General features: G+C 38.7%; 1 protein-coding gene across 1 annotated transcript in view; it reads left to right on the top strand.

Moving 5' to 3' along the window:
* CRACR2A (calcium release activated channel regulator 2A) overlaps positions 1–27,906 on the top strand; it is a 148,426-nt gene that overhangs the window by 98,529 nt on the left and 21,991 nt on the right. The window contains exons 7-11 of the mRNA XM_063447792.1: positions 6,179–6,274; positions 9,088–9,275; positions 12,726–12,797; positions 14,430–14,475; positions 19,845–19,936. Of these exons, the coding sequence (XP_063303862.1) occupies positions 6,179–6,274; positions 9,088–9,275; positions 12,726–12,797; positions 14,430–14,475; positions 19,845–19,936 (494 nt within the window). The remainder of the gene's footprint in view (positions 1–6,178; positions 6,275–9,087; positions 9,276–12,725; positions 12,798–14,429; positions 14,476–19,844; positions 19,937–27,906) is intronic.

Raw genomic sequence — 27,906 nt, 5'->3', positions numbered from 1 at the left:
TCCTAGCTCACCTCATCCCCCCCACTGACAAGAGGGAGCGACCGCTCCAAACCTACGTACCCCCCCCCCAGGCCCCCATGGGCCCTGGGTATACTTAGAAGAAGGCCATAACTCAGAACCCGATAGGGTTACTACACACATACTATGGTTACTCACCCATTCTCCCGAGGCAATTCACACTCTCATGATAACATACCATTGCAGGCCCACATTCTCTAGTACATGATTTCGTTTAAATGCTATTGTTCATGCCATACTATGTTTTCATGATTATGTTTGATGTACAGTTCAAATATTCTTGACCCGCAAGGGTATGAAAAAAAAAAAAAAAAAAAATTCAATAAAAAGAGATTGACAAAAATAAATAAATAATTCAATATATATTGCAATAGTGCCAACATCTGGTGTTGGTTTATGATGTTAGAAGATAACTAGCACATGCCTGGATGTGGTCAGACAGAAAGCCAGAGGTCAGGCTGGTAACAACAAACAAGGTTATAAACATGATAGGCAGTTAGGAACAGGTGGGTTCACTCAAGTATAATAAAGAAAGAGAAAAGAAGGATGATCAAAGAAAATAAATATAACCATGCGTCCGAGTTCAAGATACTAACAGTATGAACATGTATTCTCAAGTAGTGCAAGGGTAGAGTCCAAGGGAGAAGTTATCAATTTATGTTAAATGAATGACATAAAAGAAAACAGGGAGAGTGTCAGAAAAAGAATAACAATAAATATGAGTAGCCAATATGCCACAGGAAAGTTATGGATATGGGCTCCCACTTTTGAACAGAATAATTTCCTGTGAAAAGACAGACTTCTCATACCCAACACCATCATGCTCTTTAGAAGTATAGTTTTGTGTCTATTTAAAGAAACACTAACATTAATTTGTTTTAGATATTTAACATAATCTTCCTGTTCTCATTAAATTTGTAAATCCATGTATGTAGCAATTTTTGAAGAAACCCGTTACTTATATTTTCTACCACCCCTTTACTGACCTAATTCTGTAAATTCTTTTGGAAACATTCATTAACTCTCTAATATCTGCATACCATCCAATATAAAGCACAGGAATTTGAGACTTACCAATCACCACATGGTGGCAGAAAATAAACCAAATGCATCCTGCAAGATGCACATTTGAAATTTATGATTCACCTCAGAATTGATCATTTGAATAAGTATTTTCCTACTTGCGCATGGGTTAATTATGTAGCAGCTGGCCGGAACTTGCTAGCAAGCACCACATTACAAAAGTTATTAAATGAATAATTAAATAAATGAAAAATACCATGGGGGTCGATAAGACCCCCATATTAATATAGTGTTTTTTGCCCTTACATAGCGGGGGGACATAGTCTTCCCGTGGGCATCAGATGGGGGCTGATATAAATATGCATGAAGACCTAGGGTCATGCCTGACCTCCACCCATGGGCAACAGGTGGGGGGCCTAATATTAATGATAAATTAGGGCAGCTAGTCCTCTCCCCCCCCCCCCCCCCCCCCCGGTGAGTAGTTCAGATGTTTTATTTGCAATCTAGGCTCAGACTTCAACTATCTAGTGGCCCAGATTTCAGTGCGGCTGAAATCTGGACCAAATTCAGGCCCATTAATGGCCTGATTTACACAATCTAGACATTGTTGGATTCCATCAACAATGCCTGGATTTTGCTGTCCAAAATGGGCCGTTTGGACTTTGGTGAACAACTCTGTAAGTTGTATATGTTAGGTTGGTGGACTGCTTAGGGACACCAAAACAACTTCAGCTTAATGTAGATGTTCTGGTGTCTATAGTATGTCCCTGTAGGCATTTTAATGTAATGTTCAGAGAAGAGGCAGTGTTTACCTTATTGACTAGGATCCCCTGTAATAGCAATCACTCAGACGGCCACTAGAGGATCTTCCTGTGTCAGTGCAGCACATTTGTTCAGTGTTTACATGCTTTGCATGGAGCCACTAAATGTTCCACATAGATATGCATTGATTTAATGAATCTCTATGAGGGGATGCTGATTGGCGCAGTGCAGTGTTTTTCTGTGCACTAGCCTCACCCTGTTTTCCTATGGGAATGCTTTGGATTGGCTGATATCATCAACTTTTATGAGCTCAGCTAAGGAGGCAGAGCGGGGGAAGGAATAAAGGTAAGTTTTACACCTTTTATTTTTCTGAAAAGGGGTCCTAAATAGTGATATTAAAACTATAGTTTCAGGAATACATATTTGTATTCTATAGTGTTCCTTTAATAAAGATTAATAAATCTTCTCAACACAAATCTGTTCAAATAAACTCATAAAGTGTTTTCAATCAATGAGCAATCCAATAATCAATATTTAAACAATATATTGTAATCTTGTACTGTTTAAAAATAAAAGTAAAATTGTGTTACACCCTTTTATACCTTTAAATGTTACTCAGATCACTCTTTAGTGTTGGTAAAAACCTCAAAGATAAAAAGTCAAAAATAGTAATAAAGTGCAGACAACTTTAACCCCTTAAGGACCAAACTTCTGGAATAAAAGGGAATCATGACGTGTCACACATGTCATGTGTCCTTAAGGGGTTAAACACTTTTAAGATAGAAAGAGATTTTTTAAATCAGTATGAATGCCAATTTACAAAGGAAGAGCCTGGGATATGGGATATGGCTCAGCTGTTAAAGCATTGTAGTCCTTTATATGTGAAGTTTGTTATCTTGTATGGTAATGGTGGCATATGTAATAGAAGAAACTTCACATATTGTGCAATATTTCGGAATAAAAATATATCAAATTTATTATAGGTACCTCACTCATATGGAATAGAGCCTTGTTCTATAGGCTCTATTTGGAAGACAGGCATCTCTTTTGGGGCAACGCTGCCCTTTGCAAGTACCAGAAGAGATCACTGGTAAAGTGATTTCCAACTTTATTTTAACAAAATATATAAGAGGGCAAGATTTGTAAAAAAAATTAATTGGCCAACAAGAAACAAATGAAACAAAATTAAAACAATTTTAGAATCAGTAAAAAGAGCTTATCTTCATCCAAAATGTGTTTTACCTTGAAGACTTCCTCAGTCACTAACTGGCATTCTTACTGATTTAAAAAGTCTCTTTCTGTCTTAAATTTTTGTCCGCACTGTTATTCTTTAAATTTTGTCTTTGAGGTTTCTACCAAAACTAAAGAGCGATCTGAATAACATTTAACCCCTTAAGGACCAAACTTGAATAAAAGGGAATCATGACATGTCACACATGTCTTGTGTCCTTAAGGGGTTAATGGTATAAAAGTGTTCTCTTTTAAGTTGCACCATAAGCTCTTTAAATAGCGCAATGTCACAATATTTTCAAAAATGTATTATTGAATTGCACATTCAGTGGAAACTCTTTATGTGTGTATCTGCACATATTTGCATAAATAAGCACTTTTTGTTGGGAAGAGTTATTAATCTTAATTAAGATTAAGTCACACTAAGCACTCCACCAACCCAACACATAAATTTGAAGTTAATAATGCAATAACGTTAGGGTGTTGAGCACCTAATCAAAATGATTGTTTACATAATCACTGAATAATAATTGTAAGCACCCTTAAACTGTGTATAACTTCCCCCCATTTCAAATAACTCTGTAAGTGTTTAGGCATTTTTATGTATTACAAGTTTAAAAAGATAGCAGAATTATTATTATTATTATTATTATTTTATTATTTATATTGTGACAATAGATTCCGTGGCTCTGTACAATGGGTATGATGATTTTACTAAGTAAATTGACTTTGAGCAAAAATCATATTTTAGAAACGCATACACTTTAAACAAACTGTTTTAGTAAAACCGTATTTTATCCCCTGCTGCCCTTTTATTGTCCCACAGAAAGATGTTTACAATAATAGTAATTACACACATTGATTTGAACTGCACTTATTCTTAATTCTTTATTTTCAACATATTTTATCTATTTTTTATTTATTTTTTAAATTCAAAAGCCTGTAGTTTTTTTCATTAGAGACATTTCAGTAGTTCATAAACAAAATTACTACCTAATGCATCTGAACAAAGCTGTGTGGGTGAAGATTAATGGAACACTTTTAGTTTTTATCATCCAGGAAATTCACTTTAATTGAATCTTTGTATAAAAATAAACTTCAAAATACATAAAGAGCAGCAACTCTATATAGAACCTCTTATAAAGACTTAGCAAACAGTAATGTTTTCATAGTGTTCTGAAAGGCTTTTAGCAAGAGTGGGAGATGAAAAAAGAAATCAAAACTCTATAATATTTGCTATGTAGGTTTAAAAACTTTGACCAACCACTGTGTTTTTAAATTTCCTTTTAACTTTACAGCGTAGACTAGAAAATACCATGAGTATGAAATATATTAGTAATGTATGTTTTTCCCAACAGGCATTTAATATTTAACTAACACAATAGTAATACAAAGGAATTGAAATCATGGTGTTTTGTGACAATTAGCACGTCACGCCGCCCGCCGGGACCACTCCTGCAAGAGAGCGGTATGGGTGCCGGCGGGCGTGTCGGTGTGGTGGCATTTCCACATCGCAAGGGGAATGCCGCCGAATACTCACCCTGTCTCCAGGCACCTACCGGGTCCGCTCCTGCCCGGGAGCGGACTGGGACCCGGCGGGCGCATCTCGTTGTGGCGGCATTCCCACGTGGTAATGGGAATGCCGCCAATCACTTACCTCCTCCTTCGCTGCCTGCTATCCTCTGACAGGCACTTCTTCCCTCACACAGCAGCCGGCTCTGTAATCATTAGAGACGCCGGCCACTGCAAGTAAGAAACGTTTAAGCTTCGTCATTAACCCTTCGAGAGCCTAACTTTAGAAACGTGTGTGTGTGTACGTGACGTCACAGACACGCGTTCACTGTCATATGCTCCCCTGTAGCCAGTCAAGGAGCACCTTAGGCTATTTAAACCCTTCTCTTTCATTTCTCTGTGCCCTGTCGTGGTTTCCATTCTGGTTATCCGAGAGCGTGTTTTGGGTACTGTTTCTTGTGTTTTTTTACCTTGGCTTTACTTGTCCTCAGCCTGACTTGGGTTTTTCCTTTTATACGTTAAATTCTAACGCCCAGTAATACGTCTTAGGATTTTCTTTATTTTTTACTTCTGCGTGTTGGGCATATTAGTGTATCCTGACAGCACATTTCAGATTATTTTTTCATTTTTATTTGTATTGTCTTGCGACAGACATTTTGCAAAGTGATTTAGTTAAAAATAAAAATAGTAATGACTTCTCCCTTAACACCAATCATATTCGGTGCTGTCATCACAAGCTTGTCCATTCACCACCATGAAACAAACTTTTTATATACGTCCAGCAAACATGTCACGATATGTATGGGACATTACACTTGATGGTAGACTGCTTTGGTTGATATTATTTATATATAATTAGTAGCATATTACATATCTCTACACAGTGTTTAAACTTACATCAACCGCCATTATTCTTTAAAAAAAAATAATTGTCACTTGGGTGTCTCTTTCCATCTGTTTGATGTCCTAGAGGAGAGGAAAAAGACAAATCCTCCCTAGGTGATTTCACAAATGTGCATTAAGATACCATAATAATTTAATGGGCAGTACACGATAAGATGCTTGTTCTTATCAGCTAATGTTGTTTCTGTGACCACAGTGTTCCTTTAAGTTCACTACCCATTTCTGCAAGTTACATGTAGTGTCGTGAGAGACAACTGACTGGACCTGAGAGACAACTGATTAGAAAAAGTAAAACGTGTTGGGGGAAGCTGCTTCATGCTCCTTATTTTGACACATTAACCCAATTATTAGGGCTCATGAAGCACAAATTCGCTCCTAATTTTTTGTTTTTATATCTTTATTTTTTTTCAATTAATTTTTCAATTAAAAAATATATATCTGTATATCTTATTGCTTACATTATATTTGTTTATTTTTTTTTTTTGTCTTCTTTTTATTTCCCTCAATTCACTTTTTCATCAGCAATTTTATGGGTACTATCTTTTTAATAAAATGCATTACTTTATTCTCCAGGAGGTAAAACAATCTTGAAAAATAAAATGGTTACCTAGTTTAATATCTACAACGTTGTCTTTTTTATGATAAAGAAAGCGATTTTTAACTAGTTATTAAATAAAACATTATTTGAATTTTGTTTGTACACATCTACATCTTTTATTTCTAATTCTAGGACACAGAAAGGTTTCAATCCAGGAGTCACGACCTAGAAGATAAACTTGTATCCAAAGAACAAGAATTAGAACAACTCCTTAAAAAACAGAAGAGGGTATGCTCCTATTTACAGCTGTTTAATCATGGCTTTGATGTACCTCCGAAATCTATTTAGTTGCTGTGATTATAATATGTTCTAGTTCTTTTTTATAACTAGTAAAAAAAAAAAAAAGTCTCTCCAAGGCATTAAGTATTCTTGACAAATCTCTTTGATGTTGCAGAGAAAGCTTCAAAAAGTATAATGAGTATTGCTACATTTTATTTTTAATATTTATGCAGATCATGCCGTTCTGTTCTTTTATTTTGAATGTGTTAAGTAGTTCTATTAGGTAAGATGAATAGGACTTTCAAGAATAAATTCAGCAAAGCAAAGGAGCCATTACACTAATTTAGAACTATTACATAAATATATAAAATTAGTTCAATTTGTGATTTTTCATCTTTTTAACTTGTGATAAGCTATTAGCAAGGCTGAAACAGTATCAAAAGGGCAATGTTATGAATAAAATAAAGTTGTGCTTGCTTGTGTTAATATATTATAGAATTAAATACAATAATACTTTATTAAAGTTCAAGCTACATGCACTGCAATTGACGTGCATAATTTTCAACTATTCATTAAAAGCAAGTTAATTTGTAAAATATGGAGTGATGACCAATATAATTCCATTGGTTTCCACCGTGACTTCAGCAGACTCAGCACTTGCTACAGTATTGCTTACTTGACCTCAATGGGTCTAATTATGATTTAATTCTTATTTGGAGTTTGATGAGTTTACATTTTCATTCTTTGGCCATTTTATTGATCTTAGAAAAACTTTGAAATTACAATACCGTTAACACTTATACATTGTAGGGCAGTAAAATCCATGATTTCAGGACCAAATAAAGACCTCATATCACAAATTAAGATCATGGTAGAGGTTCTTCACGTAACATATATATATATATATACAGTGGAACCTCGGAACTCTAACTTAATCCGTTCCCGAATCAACATTTCCCATAAGAATTAATGTAAAATCCGTTCCAGCATTTTACATTTATATGTATGCATTAAAAATGCAGAGATAACTCTAATAATAAGCACCCTACATTTATTTGAGTGGTTCCTGACTTTCAACTCAAAATTTACTGTTGGCCATTATTGCAATCATTTATAATAATTGTCTGACTTGAAAATGAGACATGGCTCTTGTATGTATGTTGTATGTTTGGGTACCGAAGATCGTTTGTGTATCGAGCCATTTGGCTCTTTGTTGTATGTTTGGGTACCGAAGATCATTCCCGTTCCGAGACATTTTTTACTCAAAATGTTTGTTTGACTTCCGAATTGTTCAAGAACGGGACCATTCGAGTTCTGAGGTTCCACTGTACATGTAAATATATATATATATATATAAACTGATCAGCCACAACATTTAAACCACCTGCCTAATAGCGTGTAGGTCCCCCTTGTGCTGCCAACAGCACTGATACATCGAGGCATGAATTCCACAAGACCCCTTAAGATTTCCTGTGGTATCTGGTACCAAGGCATTAGCAGCAGATCTTTTAAGTCTTGCAAGTTGCTAGGTGGGGCCTCCATGGATTGGATTGGATTGCTGAATCTGATTTAGATCTGGGGAATTTGGAGGATAAGGCAACACCTTCAGCTCTTTGTCATGTTCCTCAAACCATTCCTGAACAATTTTTGCAATGCGGCAGGATGCATCATCCTGCTGAAAGAGGCCACTACCATAATAGGACACCATTTCTTTGATAGGGTATACTTGGTCAACAACTATTTTTAGGTAGGTGGTACGTGTCAAAGTAACATCCACATGAATGCCAGGACCCAAGGTTTCCCAGCAGAACATTGATCAGAGGATACATTCTGCTGCTATCTCTTCCCCAGGTAAAGAAAGCACCACTGGGCTATCCACCTGATCATAAATAAAACTTGACTCATCAGACTAGGCAACCTTATTCAATTGCTCCATGGCCCAGTTCTGTCGCTTACTTCCCCACTGAAGGCACTTTTGGTGATGGGCAGGGATTACCATTGGCCCTCTGACTGGGCTGTGACTACACTGCCCCAGAGGAGCTCCATATCATGGCCACTATTAAGTTTTTCAGCAATTTGGGATACAGTAACTCTTATGTTTGATTGGACCAGATGGGCTAGGGTATTCATTACCCTGATGCCAGTTTGCCAGTTTACCGGCTGTCCTTCCTTGCACCACTTTTGGTAAGTACTAACCACTGTATACCGGGGCCACCCCACAAGACTTGCCATTTTGGAGATGCTTTGACCCAGTCGTCTAGCTATCACTATATGGCCCTTGCCAAGTAACTCCGATCTTTTTGTTTGCCTATTTTCCCTGATTACAACACTTGCAATTCAATAATTAACTGTTCACTTGTCGACTAATATATCTAATTCATTGACCATTGTGCCATTGCCATTGTAACGATCTAATCAATGTTATTCAGTTTACCTGTCAGTTGTTTTAATGTTGTGGCAGATATGCGTGTATATATACATATATACAATCCCTACAATCCACCTCCTTTCTCAGTTTGTTTTTCTGTACTTATGTTTTTGTTAAACTTATGTTAATTATAAAATAATTCTGAAAATGTATTTTAGTCAGGGCTACTCGCCATTGACTGTTCAGTGTAATGTACTTTTCTTGTCCTGACTTTCAATAGAGAATGTAAAATTTTTTTAATCTGAATAAGCAATAATGTGACAGGTTCATTCAATAGGAGATTCGACAATTATAAATGCTATTGGCATTTTTTAATAGCTTTAAAATAACATCCAGTGTTTTTAAGAATAACATTATTTTATTTTATGCTTATATAACTTTTTGTTTTTTGTAGCTGGAAAATCAATGTAAGGAACTTAATAATGATAAGTATGAAACAAAAGCAGAAAATGAAAAGCTGAGATTAACCAATAAAGAGATGACAAGAGACCTTGACAGGACATCCCAAGAATTATTAACTGCACAGAGACAGTTGAAGATTCTACAAGAGGAGGCCTCACAACTACATGAAGAAAGAGAAATGTACATGAGTTTTCTATAGTAAATATCATGATTAGTGATTTTTATTAGTTATGTGGCCTATAGTTTCACCCCTCACGTCTAGTCGATCGCCAAATCCTGCCGCTTCCATCTCAAAAGCATAGCGCGCATTTACCCTTATTTAACACCAGACACGGCTAAAGTGCTGGTCCATGCCGTTGTTCTTTCTCGCCTTGACTACTTCAAACCCCTTCTCAGTGGTCTTACGTGATCCCAGATTGCACAGCTGCAATCTATAATGAATGCGGCGGCGAGGCTCATTTTCCTGTCCACCCGCACCTCCCAAGCCTCCCCTATGTCAGTCCCTACATTGGCTACCAGTTAGATATAGGGTTAAATTTAAGATTCTGGTGCTTGCTTACAAGTCTGTATATAATGCTGCTTCAACCTACCTATCCTCCCTAATACACAAGTATGTCCCGTTGAGGCCCCTACGCTCTGCCAATGACCTACGTCTATCCTCTGTTCATACTCCCACATCTGATGCTCGCCTCTAAGACTTCTCCAGGGCTGCACCTTTTCTGTGAAACTCCCTTCCCTTCTCCGTTAGACTTTCACCCAGTCTCAACTCAACTTCAAAAAATCTTTGAAAACACACTTCTTCAGGACAGCATATCATTTAAACTGTTAGCAGATTTTAATCCCCCCCCCATGACTCCTCTCCTGCAACTGTCAAAAATAACCTAATACTTTTCTAGCAACCTATTTCATTGCCCCTCCTTATACCTTTTGTGTCACTATACCCCATGTAAGCTCATTGAGCAGGACCCTCAACCCCTCTGCTCCTGTGCGTCCATTTGTCTGGTTACAATTATGTGTCTGTTAGTCCATCCATTGTACAGCGCTATGGAATTTGCTGGCGCTATATAAATAATAATAGTATTAATAATAATAATAATATAAACGTAGTGAGCTGCATAAAAAATAAATGGCTAAATACAGTATGTATGCAAAAATGTTTCTCTGCTAATTTGCTTTTGCTAAAATTAATGACACCCACACAAAATATGAACTAAGCATTGCTTAATGTGATTAAAGAATTAGTTCTTCATAACGTGTTTGAATTTAAAAAAGTAATGGTTGGGGACATAAATGTGTTTCCTGCCAGAAAATATAAACATTCAAAAATATGCAACTTTACTTTCGCTAGGAATTCTAACAAACCTAAAACACTTACATCAGCAAATCAACTTCCACAAATCCATGAAAAACCAAACAGTAAATGCCACTTTGCAGGTATTTTTGTTCCTTAATATAAGAAAGGTTCTACTAAGGTGACATAATTATAACATGCTAACATTCTTAATAACGCTGTGGTATGCAGATTTTTTCTTTGATATCCACAAATATCATTTAAGTGGAAATTTGCTGACATAATGTTTTAGTGAATTTCCCACTGGAAATGAAAATATTTCCAATAGTGATTTGGAAATGTGCTGAAAGTGAAATTAGAAATGAATGCTTATTCTTTATAAAATACTAAATATATTACAAATATATTTTGTTTTATATACTATATTTTTTAGAGTAGTTGGGGCAGCACATTTAAAATTACATAACATGCAGAACCATTATTCTTACACTATATAAGTCATTATTATTTTTTTTTATGATGGGTCATGAGTCAAAATCTATAAACTTTTCCCATAGGAATGAGCAGACATCCACATGCATATATAGCCATATATGTTATCTTATTGTTTTGAAAAAATATATATATGGCTGGTGTAAGTGATGTACTTACATGCACAGGAGAAACACAATGTATTGTTTATTTATTTCAAATAAATGTACTCCCCTATTGACTGCATTGTTTATGCTTTAGAATATTATAGGAACTAGTAAGAGTGCACATGTGACTTTAATTTTCAATACTAAACCTAATTTTGGATAACAGAAAAGAATGGAACTGTAGACATTGGGAAATTAATATTTAAAGTCACATATTATCAGGGTGGCTGTGAGACCATAACCTGTTTTTTTATTCTAGTGTATTGAACTTTACACTGACCTAGAAAGTGAACCCAGGTTACATTTATACAACTATTTCTAACTTGTGAGTGTTCCAAAACCCTTTGATATATTATTCAGGCTGCTGTTACGATTTCCAAGGCTGAACAGTCAGACATATTATATGATATAGTAACCCTCTTCCTAGCAGCACATAAAAACAGAACGGAAGCCAGCACTACAAAAATAAAAAATAATGCTTTTTCTGAACTCTTAAAAGTATTGCATGTATTTACTGTGTAAGTCAACAACACAGTACTCCTAAACATGAAAAGTGGAAGTAGCTGCATTGAGAGTTACTATAGAGCTCAGGAGGGGCCTAATGGTAGATCCCCAGATGTTTGAAAACTAAAACTCCCATGATGCTTTATCATTCTAAAGGCATTCTAAAAGCATGCAAAGCATCATGGGAGTTGTAGTTCTACAACATCTGGAGATTTACCTTTTGAGTACCCTTGATCTAGAATAAGTTTCTACAATTCCTATACCATTTTATATTTTCAGGATAATATTCTGAAAAGTAAATAGACTAATTTATTATATAAAAAAGTGGCACTACACTTTCACTTTTAGTTCCATTATAGAACATAGAACATTAAACATAGCTGATTTTTTTCCGTCTATCTATGTTAGCTTAAAAGACAATTTGAATTCACTCTGAATTCCTGAAAATGCACACACTGTAAATAACTCTTGTAGAGTGTGGGTATGGCATTTATCCCAAGCACTACTGAAGGAGAAACAAAGGGAGTCTAAATGCCAACTGCAATTAGCAAATTACTTACTCTATGACAAGCTGGAATTAAAGAGAGATTTTGTAAGTTTAGTCATTGAGAACACAGACAGGGTTAATCACTAAAGATTTATTCTAATTATTCCTTAGAGAAATGAATAATAAAGGGAATTTCGAATTGTAGGCCAAATTAGCTGAACTGCAAACGTGCGTGACTCAGAGAATTGCTTCTAGTTCAGGTATTTTGGTCTTTAAATTTAAATTGACTCTGAATAACTGACAATTCTCACTTTAGTAAATACGTCTGAGAAGGAACCTAGCTTTGGATGGACACTTCTTAACTACAAGTTGTATTATTTTATTAGCTATATATTATACATGAGGTTTTTTTTTTTTTTTGAGTTTGTAACTTTTGCACATACCATTTGTATTGCATTGTTGCGTATAATATATGGGTGCTTTATGTCTCTGATTTCATTATGAGTAATTGCAATATTTTTTTATATGCAGAATACGAAATACACTGTTGTATATATGTGTTTATGTATACATGTAAGATGGTAGAGATATCAAGTGTCCAGTGTGAATATGTTTATTTCTCATTAATAATACAACACATTCCTTTTGCTTATATGAAATTATGTATATTTGGCTTTATTAATATTATTATATTGTTTTTATTTTAATAGGGAAGTGTACAGGGTTACAGAGAGCCTGCATCGTGAAAGGACAGCTCTACTGAAACAGCTTGATCTATTAAGGTAACAGCCTGGTTTACTAATTATTTACACACAACTCAAGTTTTTTGGAGCTTTGCACAATGCTGGAATTAATTATAATTCCACATTTTACATATCTTTTATCGTGCTTCATTCCATTCTCAGTGTTCACAATCAAAGCAGGAGATGCTCCTTTTACTCAGTGGAATAGCAGAAGGTTCCAAATGGATGTATGTATTCATCCATCCATAGTCATTGCAGTCAGGAGGGATCTTGGGTTTGTGCTTATGCCAGCATAGATACACAATTTTAAGTTCTGAAAATGAGGGTGCATTTTGTGAGTTTAAGTACTTAAGTGTGATATTAGAGCGCAGGTAACTTGTTTTTCTTTGGTTTTTACTATAAATTGGGGCTGATGTGTACTGTAGTCTTTGCAGCCGCCCAGTGATGGGAGTGAGCGCAGGACTTATCTTTCTGCATTTGTATCCATTTTTTGTATCACTCAGCCTTGTTAAAATGCATCCGCCCATCCCATGTGTTCCCTACAGGGGGGTTAATAATATATAGGGGTGTATATAAAAAATACCCCTTTCTGTCTCAGTAGAGATTTTTGCCAAAGGCTCAAGGAAGCAAGGTGAATGGTTAGAGTTAGGACCCACCTAGGGGGGTCTGCCTTGACGTTGGCAGGTGGGCTCATCCTCTCATGGCCATTGGAGGTAACTAAAAAACCTCCATTTGTTTAAAAATACATAGGGATTAAGGAGAGAGCACAGGTGACTTGTTTTTCTTTGTTTTTTACTATATATTGGGGCTGATGTGTACTGTAGTCTTTGCAGCCGCCCAGTGATGGGAGTGAGCGCAGGACTTATCTTTCTGCATTGATATTAGACTTTGTCAACATGCACCAGCATTTATTTATCTGCATCGTTTTTGGTCAGATAATCATTGCTTCCAACCAAAGAGTACCTAAAGGTGGCTACCCCCATAGAGCATAGGTAAGCCAGGAGATGTACTGATAATAGTTATTTAGTTAAATGTACATATTTTGCGAAATGATACACACGGAGGCTATAGCATATATGATCTTTCATTTTAAATAATACCAAAACATGACAATGATTTTCCTTCAAGATTGCAGAGCTGTGATTTCATAGCTGCACCTTTCAACTACAGATCTAAGGTCCTTCACAGTTAATCTACCAGGCATCAGGTCTCAAACCTGTTGAAGAAGATATGTTAAATGACAGCATCAAATATATTTTATATTTTTTTAAGGTCAAATAGTAAGGGTAACCCATAAACAGCCTTAGAAAATATTTCACGAGTTGGTAGAAATACAACAGCATTTTAACCAAAAATGATTGTTAAAACTAAGATGGTACAGGCTTCGTATATCTCAAATGTGGCTCAACATTACAGATAATTAGCAAAGCATGCAGATATCTGTTTAATCATAAGGACTGTTAAATAAAATAAATCATCTATTTTAATGTGAATTTTTGTAGTGTTTATTTTAAATTCTGTCAAGGTAGTACATTTATGAAGGTTATACATGCATACAGATCAAATATGAGTTGGTTTGTTTCAATAGAATCCGAAACCGAGATTTAGGAAGCTGTATGTTTAGTCAAAAAGATTTCTTTCTAAATAACTCTAAATAAATGTCTTCTTTAGGGAAATGAATAAGCATCTCCGAGATGAACGTGACAGCTGTTTGCAGGTAAAACCTTTCCATGTACACAACTTACATAATAATTGCGGTACAAACAATACATAGATATTATTATTAATATCACTGAGAAGCCGACTGCTCCACATGTATAAACAAATATACAGCTCCGATATTCAGATTAGAACATTAAAATTAAACCTGTATTTGTATTTGTATTAAACTGAAATGTTCAAGATAATTTTTATCTAAAACCCTGCCCATGTCTATAAATGTTACATTTTTTTCAGAGTACTTTGTTGAATTTTTTTGTTTATTATTCCTGCCATTCCTGCCATCAAACAGCAACATGACTGTAATATTTCTGGCATGTTTCTATGAATATACATTTAAATTTATACTGATAGCAGTCTCCATAGCTTGTCAGGTCTGAGGCGTGCTTGTGCACAAGACAATCTTGTTGGTAAAGGGGATTGAGTTTGAGAAAAGAGTCTCTCGCTATAGTACATTAAGTGTTCACAAGTGGAGTAAACACTTTTTAAAGCACCTCAAATGTGTCCCCAGTGTCCAAGGTTATTCAATTAAAGGAACAATGTGAGCAACAAAACAGCTTAAGTGTAATGAGTGGTTTGGTGTAGGAGAAATACATTTGTTTATGCGACCACACCTCCCCTTTCTGTGACTGACACAGCCTCCCTGCACACTTCCTTGAAATGAAGTGCTGAGTTTTTAACTTTCTTCATGGCAAAGAATTTCTTATCTCCTGCTCAGTTAATTGCATGCAACAGCCCACAGCAACCTATTGTGTGTGATTAAACTTCAATTAACAGAGTAGGAGATAAAAACTTGTAAAGTAAACACACAGTGCTGTAAGATCTGATTGAAAATGAAACCTTATTTTCATGAAGGCTGTGTAGGAGATGTAGCTAAGGCTGCATAAACAGAAAGAAATGTGATTTAATTCCTAAATGGCAGAAAATTGAACAGTAAGATTTCAGGGGCATCGTCTGTACACGAAAACTGTGTCATTAAGCTAAAGTTTTTTGGTTCTTAGAATGTCCCTTTAATAAAAAAATTGTTATGAATTGACTAAAGTCTGGAAAAATATTGACCAAAATAGCTGTGATAGAAACTACATTACTAAAATTCCCAGATTAGTAGGTAAAAAAACTTTTACAGTGATCTTGATTCTTCTTAATTATGGTTTATAAATATATTACAAACCATATTGCAGCTTTTTAATGACCTACTTAATGTACCAATTGGCAGCATTGGTACAGTTGCAGGGATCAGAGAAGGGGGAGTTTTTCTGTGACAGCATCGATCTTTGAATGGTAGCTCCTTTCTTTTACTGACTTTTATTGACTCTTTCCCTTACTGATCCATCTTTTGGAAAACGTCTTACTTGTCCTGCTTTCTCACAATTTACAAAATCATGTTGCTCACTATTTGGAATGTTTAGGAGACCTTTCTGCTTCTTCATATTGCAACACCTGGATTATTGGATATATTTGCACAGGCTATGTGTGTGCACCCTGGTTTGGTTTGCACACTATTGCAGTTGATGGGGCTGTTTCTGGAATGTAACAACGCCCCTGATCCCAAAGATTCCTCAATTCTTCTTATTGCTATTTTTGATCTATATATATTTAAACTCTTTTTTTCTATATTTTTTTGTTTTATACCTCTCTTTATAAGCAGGGAGGTATTTTAAAAAAGCAAAAAATATTTTTATAGTTAAAGGACCACTCCACACACCAAAAGCACTTCAGCTAGCTGAAGTGCTTTATGGGTGAGGAGTACCCTCATTTAACCCCAGTTTATAAAAGTGCTGATTTCTGGGAGGGAGGGGGAAGGGGGGGGGGCGGGCAGAGCTAGCCATGACACTGAATGGCCGTATTCTAGTTTAGCTCCCGCAGATCGAGCCAAAATCCATCGCCATCGGGCTTTAACCCCTTAAGGACACATGACATGTGTGACATGTCATGATTCCCTTTTATTCCATAAGTTTGGTCCTTAAGGGGTTAAACAAATCCCGATCTACATTGCCCCAGCGGGTAAATTGGGAGGAATTACCAAATATTTCCATGATTATTTGGAACAACAGGCCACCCTGCTTGGCCCAAACATGGCGCCTGACTCGCCTCCCTCTCACTCATCTCCATCAAGTCTGGGAGGTTCTGAAAGCTCAGACCCCCCAGCAGGACCGGATTTGCGAGCGATTCTCAGCAATCTCCCAACTAAACAAGACATCGCCAATATGTTGGGCAAACTCGAGACGGCCTTCCAGGCCAAGATGGACGCCATCAGCTGCGATACTCGTCAGGTCAGTGACAGAGTCGTAGCACTCGAAGATGACAGAGACACTATCAAGGCTCAGATACACACACTCCAAGGAGCAGTTTTGGAGCAAAACGCTTACCTGTCAATACTTCACAGATCCCTCAAAGACATCAACAACAGGGGACACCTCAACAATCTGAGAAACCACGGCCTCCCTGAAGGTAATCAGGAAGACATCCCGCGTGTGCTCCAAGAACTTTTTAACCTAGTGCTGGATGAACCTACCAACTCTACAGTACTATTTGACCGGGCTCACAGGGCACTAAAACCTAGAAGACCACAAAATGAAAAACCCAGTAACGTCATATGCCGCCTCCACTACTCAACCTGCAAAGAAAGCATCCTAGAAGTGCTAAAATTATCAACGCAGCCCCTGCTGTTCAAGGGAACTCCCTTGACACTGCAGGCAAGAATGACTTTGAGGCCTATCACGGGTCAGCTACATGTCAGGAACCTGAAATACAGGTGGGGGTTTCCACTGGCCCTGAGTATCTCATTCAAAGGCACGATTCATGCTAATCATTCCCATGTGGATGTCTTTCCGTTCACGAACGAACAGAAACAATGATCTCAGATTGGTACGGCCCACTCCTGGTCCCGGTCACACCACGCCTACCACAGAGATCCCACTGGCAACAGACTCCCAGGAAACACAGGACAATGCTACACGATCACCCACATCGCCCTCACTTGTCCACAAGCCACAACAGGATACAAATAGAGCCTTTGGACTGTGCCATAGTATCGATCCTGGATTACCGCAGCAGAATGGATGAATCCTCATTTCCCTCCTGGCACAGACAGGAGACTTTGCAACTCTTTCCCCAAAATGCAAGACACTAAATACCCTATGCTCAGCTCAGCATTGGACCAAGGTAAAATTATACCAATATCGTCTCTCACTCAAACCGACCACCCTACCAACCTACAACAATTCCATTATGCCCAACTACTACACTTCATGACCGCTAATCCAAACCTCATCAAAGCGGACCGTCCACAAACCCTATTTGAAACCCACTGTACCTCCTAGTCTCTCAGATCTAAACACCTCTCCACATTCTATAAAATAGTACACAACACTGACAAGGACAGATTGCCACCATTTACGTCCTCCTGGGCACAAGAATTAAATATCACCATCTCAACACAAGACTGGCGACGGATCTTTACTTATATACACAACTCCTCGATAAGCACCACAGTTAGGGAGAGCTCATACAAACGCATCTCCAGATTGCACTACTCCCCGACTAAACTCCACAAGCAGTTCCCATCCACAAAGGGAGCATGTTGGAGATGTTCCCAACAGGGTGACACTACGACACATATCTGGTGGTCCTGCCCAATAATCCAGTGATTCTGGTCACGGATATTAGATATGATACATTCCATAGTAGCCACTCGCATCTCAAGGTCCCCGGAAACGCTACTGTTCCTCCTTCACCCACATCCTATTCCTAAACAGCAACGTATACTCATCAACCACATGCTCACAGCCGCAAACTCACTAATTCCAGTACACTGGAAAAAAAAACACAGCTCCCTCTATCAGTGACTGGATACTAAAGCTAGAATCGATCAAACAAATGAAGGAAATAGAAGCTTCAATGTCTAACAGATATTCACTTTTCTCCTCAACATGGGAAACCTGGACACATTTTCTTCAAAGCAGAAATGTATAGACCATGGCAGACAGTATACTGCCTCTCCCAACCTCACTTCAGTCACCATACACAAAAGCACACTGAAAAGCAAGGGTATAGAAGCATTAATTGAATATGTTACGTTTTCTTTTTTTCTTTTTATATATTGTGAAATGTTACACAACATGAATGTTCCTAAATTGGAAATCCAAGCAGCCCGCTGGAACCAATACTTATTAAAAAGGTCCACGCTCGCCTATCTATTCAGGCTCACAACACCGCCGTAGCCACCATCCCAATCCCACACTCAACTTATTCACAGATTACAGCTGTTACATAGCCTAGGCGGCTATATCCACGTATAATGTAAAATAGTTTGTCGATACACCAGAAATACCCTACGAAATACAACCAGGAACAGAGCAATTGACACCAGTGTAAAGTTTTGTTGTTTTGTATGATGATGTATTATGACAGACTAAAAGTTCAGCACAATATACCTACTTCTGCATTGTAACATAGCTATGTCGTAACAATGTACTCCTTTCTGTGGAATTTATTTCTTTATGCTGATTGATGAACTGTTGATGAACAAAAAAAAAATTTAATAAAAAGAAAATTTATAAATTAACTGGGGATCTCCCCCCGGGCTGTCAATCAAACAGCCAGAGAGGATTCCTTCCTACTTTCGTTAGCTCCCCCGATCTAATAGAAGTGGCAGGCACGCTCTACTTGAATGTGCCTGCCTCCCTCTCCCTCCCTAACAGACCAGCTTCCGCAGTGCACTGGCGGCTGGCGTGCGTGCACGTGGGGACCAAGATTTTTATATTTTCCTTTGAAGACACTGAAAGTCTATGGCGGGAAAAAGGGTGAGGGGCTTACAAAGGCCACAGTCATAAGAACTGCAGCTTTTGTAATCTATTTTAGACTATTCCCAATAAATACATGCATACAAATATACATGCATGTATTCATTGGGGGTATATCTACTAAATTGTAAAGATATTTGGGGGTGGTGGGTTGGAAGAGTGGAGTAGTCCTTTAACTGATCTTCATCTACTTTTAGGAATATGGATGTTCTGCACCCAATTTCACTTTGGACCTTATTCTGCCAATTTTATGACTGACCCATGAATGAATTCCCCCATTGCGTCTTAATTTAACCTTTTCCATCATTTAAGAAGCTACATATATATAAGTTGTAGTACAATGAATTTTCCATTATAATGTAAAGAAAAATATAATTGTCCTTCATCTTGTCAGCACTGGGCACGCCAACACCCAAACCTCAGAACTAAGAGTAAGTTATACTACATAAAATTGTATTACCTGTCATTTAGGGTAGTTTGGGTTAACCTGTGACTATTATAATTGAAAAAATAAATATAACAAAATTTGTAACACAACACTGTATTTCTATATGTTTTACAGAAATCCAAGGTAACTCCTACAGCTCCTATGAAAAATGAAAGATCAGGATCCATTATTGGAAAATATATTGAAAGGAAACCATCAGTAAAAAGGTATTGCAGCTTGGTTAATGAACAAATTTTAAATTTAAATGATATATTTATTATATTTAGTAACAACACCTTTTACCCTTTAAAGTCAACCTACCATATTGGATGTACGGATACATTCTAACGTAAAAAATAAAATAATGCAAGTTTGTTCATGGAGAATCCGGTAACTGACAATGCAAAGTGTTCCATGATTCCAAATAATTTGTTCCCAAACTAAATGACAGCAATCCATAAGGCTGCACAGATGGCTGTCTTAGGGCGCACTGGCTCTGGGGGCACAAGAATCGAGTGACAGGCAGGCAGGAAGCGCACAGCACGGTTGAGCATAATGGACTGTGATACAGGAGCTTCAGTTTCCTGTACCCGGCCGGACTGACAGAAAGTGCTCACTGAGAGAACACTTCCTGTCAGTCTGGCCAGGTACAGGAAACTGAAGCTCCGATACGGTGGTCCGCTGTGCTCGGCCAAGCTACAAAATAGATAATGAGGCACACCATGGAGGGGAGAGGACCACTAAGGATGGGGACACACACACAAACCCCTTTAGCCACTTACCTTAATCCAGCACCAGGCTGCATGCTTTCCTATGGACATTCTGCGTGCTCAATGCGATTTTCGTATTGAGTGTTGCGGAAACGCCTCTAGCCCACTAGAGGCTGGTTTAACCCTGCAATGTAAACATAGCAGTTTCTCTAAAACTGCTATGTTTACAGCTGCAGGGTGTCAGGATCGGGACAGGGATCCAACACGCAGAGTACAAAGAGAGGAAAGGTACGTATACCGGGCCTTAGAATGGCCGGACTAACGTACCGAGAGTAATAGAGAATAGTCAGAGACAAGCCGAGGTCGAGGGAACGAGAAGACAGATAAGCGAGAGACAAGCCGGGTTAAGGGATAACAGAGAAGCAGGGTAGTACAACGAGCCGAGTCAAAACCAATAGAGCAAACAAGAATACCAGAGCGCTGAGTGACTAGACAAGCTAGAACCACGACAGGGCAATGAGCTGAAGTGAGAAGTAAGCTTAAATACCCTGGCTCTGGATGGTAATCACGCCTCTGACAAGTACCGATTGGATATCGGAGACTTGAGTGACAGGTCGCTCGTGATAGCGTCATGACGTCACGTATTGAGCGTCCTGCTAGAAAAGGACGTGGATTCCTCGCGGCCGGTGTTTAAGTGACTGGATGAACCGCGAGGAACGGAGGAAACAGCTCGCCTGGACGGATAAACCACCAAGTCTCTACCTCCCTTAGAGGTAGAGGCCTCAGGTACCCTGACAGTACCCCCCCTCTCAGATACGCCCACCGGGCGGAATGAACCGGGGCGAGATGGGAAGCGGAGGTGAAATGCTCTGCGAAGGCGAGAAGCATGAACGTCCTCCTGAGGTACCCAACTCCTCTCCTCAGGACCATATCCCCTCCAGTTGACCAGATATTGCAATTTTCCCCTTGAAATTCTGGAGTCAATGATGGAGCTGACCTCGTACTCCTCCCGACCCTCCACCTGAACAGGACGAGGTGAGGAGGCCTTAGAGGAGAATTTGTTGCAAATAAGGGGTTTCAACAAGGAGACATGAAAGGAGTTAGGAATGCGTAAGGCAGGTGGCAGAGCAAGGCGATACGCGTGAGAACCCTGTAAGGGCCTATGTAACGAGGAGCAAATTTCATAGATGGAACTTTTAGGCGAATATTCTTGGTACTCAACCATACCCTATCCCCAGGAACAAAAACAGGAGCCGCTCTTCTATGCTTGTCAGCGTGTTTCTTGAACAGCGAGGAACTATGTAATAGAATTTGCCGAGTCTGATCCCATAATTTCTTCAGGTTGGCGACATGATCATCAACCGACGGTATCCCCTGAGAAGAGGAAACCGAAGGAAAAATCGAAGGATGAAAGCCATAGTTCATGAAGAAAGGGCTAGAGTGAGTTGAATCGCAAACAAGGTTATTGTGTGCGAACTCCGCCCAAGGAATCAGACCGACCCAATCGTCCTGGTGTTCGGAAACAAAGCAACGTAGATACTGTTCGATCTTTTGATTAGTACGTTCAGCAGCTCCGTTAGACTGAGGGTGATAGGCAGAGGAGAAGTTCAATTTGATGCCCATTTGAGAACAAAAGGATCTCCAGAAACGTGAGACAAATTGAGAACCTCTATCAGAAACAATCTCTGAAGGAATCCCATGTAGGCGAAAAACCTCTCTCGCAAAAATCTCCGCCAATTCAGGAGAAGTCGGAAGTTTAGGTAATGGCACGAAATGGGCCATCTTAGTAAATCTATCCACCACCGTGAGAATAACAGTCTGTCTCTTGGAAGCAGGCAAATCAACGATAAAGTCTATGGACAAACAGGACCAAGGTTTCTCAGGAATGTCCAAGGGGTGTAACAGACCACATGGAGATGCATGAAGTAGTTTAGTCTTGGCACAAGTCTCACAAGCTGCGACGAACTCCTCAATATCTTTTCGAAGTGAAGGCCACCAGAAATCCTTGGATATCAGAGAGTATGTCTTGCGAATACCAGGATGACCAGCTATTTTACTTTCGTGAAAGCATTGTAAGAGCTCCAGTTGAAGTTCAGGAGGAACAAAGTTTCTTCCCTCAGGAGTGTTTCTAGGAGCTAGATGTTGTGACTTCAAGATCTGGTCAAGTAGCGGAGAATGAATTTTGAGACTGGTATTAGCAATAATATTGCATTTGGGTACAATGGAGGACAACAGTGGTTCAACTGAGGCAGAGGGCTCATATTGGCGAGATAGCGCATCGGCTTTAGAATTCTTTGACCCAGGTCTGTAAGTCAGAACGTAATTGAAATGGGTAAGAAACAACGACCAACGAGCCTGCCTGGAGGACAGACGTTTGGCCTCTCCGATATAAGACAAGTTTTTGTGGTCTGTCAGAATGGTAACAGGATGTAAAGTACCTTCCAATAAATGTCTCCACTCTTTCAAAGCCTTGATAACCGCTAGTAATTCTCTGTCACCAATGTCATACCTGCTCTCAGTACCGGTCAATTTTTTAGAGAAAAATCCACATGGATGTAATGGTTTATCAACACCCAACCTTTGAGATAGGACAGCACCTAAACCAGTCTCTGATGCGTCTACCTCAAGTAAAAAAGGCAGAGAAGTGTCGGGGTGAACTAAAATTGGAGCGGAAGCGAAAAGCTCCTTGAGAGTTTTGAACGCCAGGAGAGCTTCAGTAGTCCAATTCTTAGTATCAGCCCCCTGTTTGGTCATGTTAGTGATAGGTGCGATAATGGAAGAATAGCCCTTAATAAAGCGCCTATAATAATTAGAAAAACCAATAAATCTCTGTACGGCTTTAAGACCTTTGGGTAAAGGCCACTCTAGAATGGATTGGAGCTTATCCGGATCCATCTTAAATCCCTCCCCAGAGATCACATAGCCGAGAAAGGTTACCTGGGTTTGATCAAAGCTACATTTCTCCAACTTGCAGTACAAGCCATGCTGGAGAAGCTTGTGCAAAACCCTCCTGACTTGCTTGTGATGAATCTCAATGTCACTAGAATGAATGAGTATATCATCTAGGTATACAATGACGCAATCTTGCTGAAATTCCCTAAGAACCTCATTTATCAGATCCTGGAATACAGCTGGTGCATTGCATAACCCAAAAGGCATAACAGTATATTCATAGTGACCATATCGAGTATTGAATGCCGTCATCCACTCATGTCCCTGCTGGATTCTCACCAAGTTATATGCCCCTCTGAGGTCTAACTTGGTGAAAATTGTAGAGCCCTTCAAACGATCGAAGAGTTCGGTAATCAAGGGGATTGGATAGGCATTTTTAATGGTTATCTTATTTAGGCCTCGATAATCAATACAAGGCCTCAGAGAACCATCCTTCTTTTTAACAAAAAAAAATCCAGCCCCGGCAGGGGAGGAGGACCTTCTAATGAATCCCTTGTCTAAATTTTCGTGAATATACTTCTCTAGAACTGAGTTCTCTTTCGTAGATAACGGGTATACATGACCTCTGGGCGGCATGGTACCAGGGAGTAGGTTAATTTTGCAATCAAAGGACCTGTGTGGGGGTAAGGTATCGGCTTTCTTTTTGTCAAATACAGCCTTTAAATCTAGATACTGAGACGGAATTTGTGTCTCTGTAGGATTATCAGAGTTAGCCGCTGTATTGGTTAAGCCGAGAGGTGAGACTTTCCGCAAGCATTTCTCTTGACAATTCTGTCCCCACGAAACTATCTCCCCTGACTCCCAATTAATAATAGGGTTATGTCTCCTCAACCAGGAGTACCCTAGCACTATGGGAATAGACGGAGAAGAAATGAGCAGTAAGGATATGTCTTCTCTATGTAGGATGCCAACAGTTAAGTTAATCGGTATGGTCTCATGGAAAATAACAGGCTCAAGTAACGGTCTACCATCGATGGCCTCAACGGCCAGTGGTGTCTCTTTTAACTGGGATGGAATAGCATGCTTGGCAGCAAAACCCTGATCTATAAAGCTCTCAGCAGCTCCAGAATCGATTAGTGCCATAGTCTTAACTACTCCCTTCTCCCACTTTAAAGAAACGGGTAACAGAAGCCTGAGCTCTTTGTAGTTGTGAATAGAGGACAAAGTAGAAACACCCAAGGCCTGTCCTCTAGAGGAACTTAGGTGCGAGCGTTTCCCGAACGATTGGGACAATTTAGGCGTAAATGACCCCTGACTCCACAATACATGCATAAGCCCTCCCTTCTCCTGTACTGTCTCTCACTCTCTGTGAGATGAGTACTGCCTATCTGCATAGGTTCAGGAATACGTAAGTCCTCGAACTCAGAAATTTGAAAGGTAGGCGCTAGTTTAAAGGAGGGTCTACGGGTCCTATCTCGAGTGTTCAGCCTCTCTCTTAAGCGTTCATCAATACGAGATATAAAAGAAATTAAATCCTCCAAATTTTCAGGGAGTTCTCTAGTAGCAACCTCGTCAAGAATTACATCTGATAACCCATTCAGAAACACATCTATATAAGCCTGTTCGTTCCACTTAACTTCTGCCGCCAAGGACCTGAACTCTAGTGCATAATCCACAAGTGTTCGATTGTCTTGTCTAAGGCGCAACAGTAATCTAGCTGCATTGACCTTCCTACCAGGGGGGTCAAAAGTTCTTCTAAACGCAGCTACAAAGGCATTATAATTATAGACTAGTGGGTTATCATTCTCCCATAAAGGATTGGCCCATCTCAAAGCTTTTTCAATGAGTAGAGTGATAATAAATCCAACCTTCGCTCTATCAGTAGGATAAGAGCGGGGTTGTAATTCGAAATGGATGCTAATCTGGTTTAGAAAGCCACGACACTTCTCCGGTGACCCGCCATAACGTACTGGTGGGGTAATACGGGAAGAAGCACCTACAGTGGCTACCTCTAGACCTGAGACTGCAGGAGAAATAGAAGGAGTACGTGTCTCCTCAGGTGGATTACTAGCACGGGACAAAAGTGCCTGTAGTGCCAAAGCCATCTGATCCATCCTATGCTCCATGGCGTCAAACCTGGGATCCGAAGAACCAAGCTGACTGTTTGTACCTGCAGGATCCATTGGCCCTGTCGTAATGTCAGGATCGGGACAGGGATCCAACACGCAGAGTACAAAGAGAGGAAAGGTACGTATACCGGGCCTTAGAATGGCCGGACTAACGTACCGAGAGTAATAGAGAATAGTCAGAGACAAGCCGAGGTCGAGGGAACGAGAAGACAGATAAGCGAGAGACAAGCCGGGTTAAGGGATAACAGAGAAGCAGGGTAGTACAACGAGCCGAGTCAAAACCAATAGAGCAAACAAGAATACCAGAGCGCTGAGTGACTAGACAAGCTAGAACCACGACAGGGCAATGAGCTGAAGTGAGAAGTAAGCTTAAATACCCTGGCTCTGGATGGTAATCACGCCTCTGACAAGTACCGATTGGATATCGGAGACTTGAGTGACAGGTCGCTCGTGATAGCGTCATGACGTCACGTATTGAGCGTCCTGCTAGAAAAGGACGTGGATTCCTCGCGGCCGGTGTTTAAGTGACTGGATGAACCGCGAGGAACGGAGGAAACAGCTCGCCTGGACGGATAAACCACCAAGTCTCTACCTCCCTTAGAGGTAGAGGCCTCAGGTACCCTGACACAGGGTTAAAACCTAGGGGACCTGGCACCCAGACCACTTCATTGAGGGTGACTATAGTGGTCCTTTAAAATTGTAATCACTTTTTATGGGTAATTTGAAGGAATCTAAATATGATTGGGAATTCAACTTCTTAAACATGCCACTAAATTATAAAAATAATATCTACCTACATCCTATATACATTGTTAGTTGACTAAAATACTATATCTCCACCATATAGGGAATTGCAGGCATCAAAGAAGCCCTGTAGTGTGTTGTGGAGGACATAATAATAGTTTAGTAAAATGTTATCATGATCAGTATTATTCAGTGACTACTCCAAATGGCCACCGGGAGTCACTCCCTCCATCGACTGACTACCTCGTGTTACAAGATGTTGCTGGAATCTGGGGGAGAAATTCATGATAAGGGCAATATCACACCCAGTGGGATGTACATTGAATGCATCACTTAACACCTTACCAATTATTAATGTATTCTTCTCTGTTATCTGTAATTATGCATATGATGTATTTCTGCTTTATAAGGGCATGCTGGCCCCAGAATAAAGCATTCCTGAGTATTTCATCAACTTGGAAACTTGTGTCTGGTATGAATTACTTTGGGAAGCGTGCATGCATATGATTTCATAATTTGGACAGGGGCAATTATTTAAAACTAATCAAACACTTGGTTTGGTCTACTTATGGTCCTTCCTCCCTATAAAATGTTAAAGAAGAGGGGGGCATAATTTACAGTTCTGTGCAAGCTGTCATTGTTCGTATGGCCACAGAAGGACCATATTATATCTTATTGTATTGTAAGCTTTTTCCAGCAACCTTGCAAAAATACAATGTTTAGCAAAGTTAATGTAATATAAAACTTCTCACTTACCTTTTCAGTTGATCCTAGACTGGCCTTCACTAAGTATCAATACAAAGTTCTCTGGTTATGATCTGATTATCTCCAAATCTATGTCACTGTGAGCAACCTGCAAGGCTTGGTACACATAATGATTAATATATGTGACATAATGGTTTCTATATGTGACTTTGCTTACTGTACATCAACTACTTACAATCAGCCAAACTCTTTATATTATGTTGGCATATACTTACTTTTTTCCCTATCACTTTGTCATACCTATTTTATTTCATGAAATTGCTGCTTCTTCTGTATTAAACATCTCCAAGACTAAAAATATGTAAAACAATAAAAAAATGAAAAAAATATTTTTGAAAATATATATTTTTCCTTCTTCTTAGTTATGTCTAGTTGATGAAATGGCTGTTCTGTCTGTGCTGTAAGTTTATGTGCTAGAAAATATTTTTTTCTTTCCCGAGTGTTTTCAAATAAACATTTAATAAATTTTTCTAACAATAATTCAGCAGTGAAGGGGTTAATCTTGAAATTCCTGTATTTGAAGTGTATTTAACACAGGCAAAAATGTAGACATTCACTTTTGTGGTTTCTTGTTATATTAGTTATTTATTTATGATTCTAAGTGGAATTAATTGTAATTATACTATACGTAAAGATCTGACTTACAATACTTTATCAATTATTCAATTATCCTGAATAATAATAATATACATTTAAGCTTCGGGATGGTTTTATTTGTGTTAATAATTACACACAAAAATCATATGTGAAATACTTTGAATATCAACATTTTAGGAATTGCTAAATTAAGCAATTCAATTTGTAATGCTAAATGGGTTTTTATTTGCTAATTAGAAATAAATCTCAAGAGACTATTTCTGTTATTAATATCCTGCAAATTGATTGCATTCTCTAGACACACCCTCCCATACTATTAAATTTATCTAAACCATGTAGCTGGACATTGTTTATATATTA

This window comes from Pelobates fuscus, chromosome 3, assembly GCF_036172605.1.
Source record: "Pelobates fuscus isolate aPelFus1 chromosome 3, aPelFus1.pri, whole genome shotgun sequence".
Lineage (NCBI taxonomy): Eukaryota > Metazoa > Chordata > Amphibia > Anura > Pelobatidae > Pelobates > Pelobates fuscus.
The sequence above is the reverse complement of the archived record's forward strand: the minus strand, read 5'-3'. Positions and strand labels throughout refer to the sequence as shown.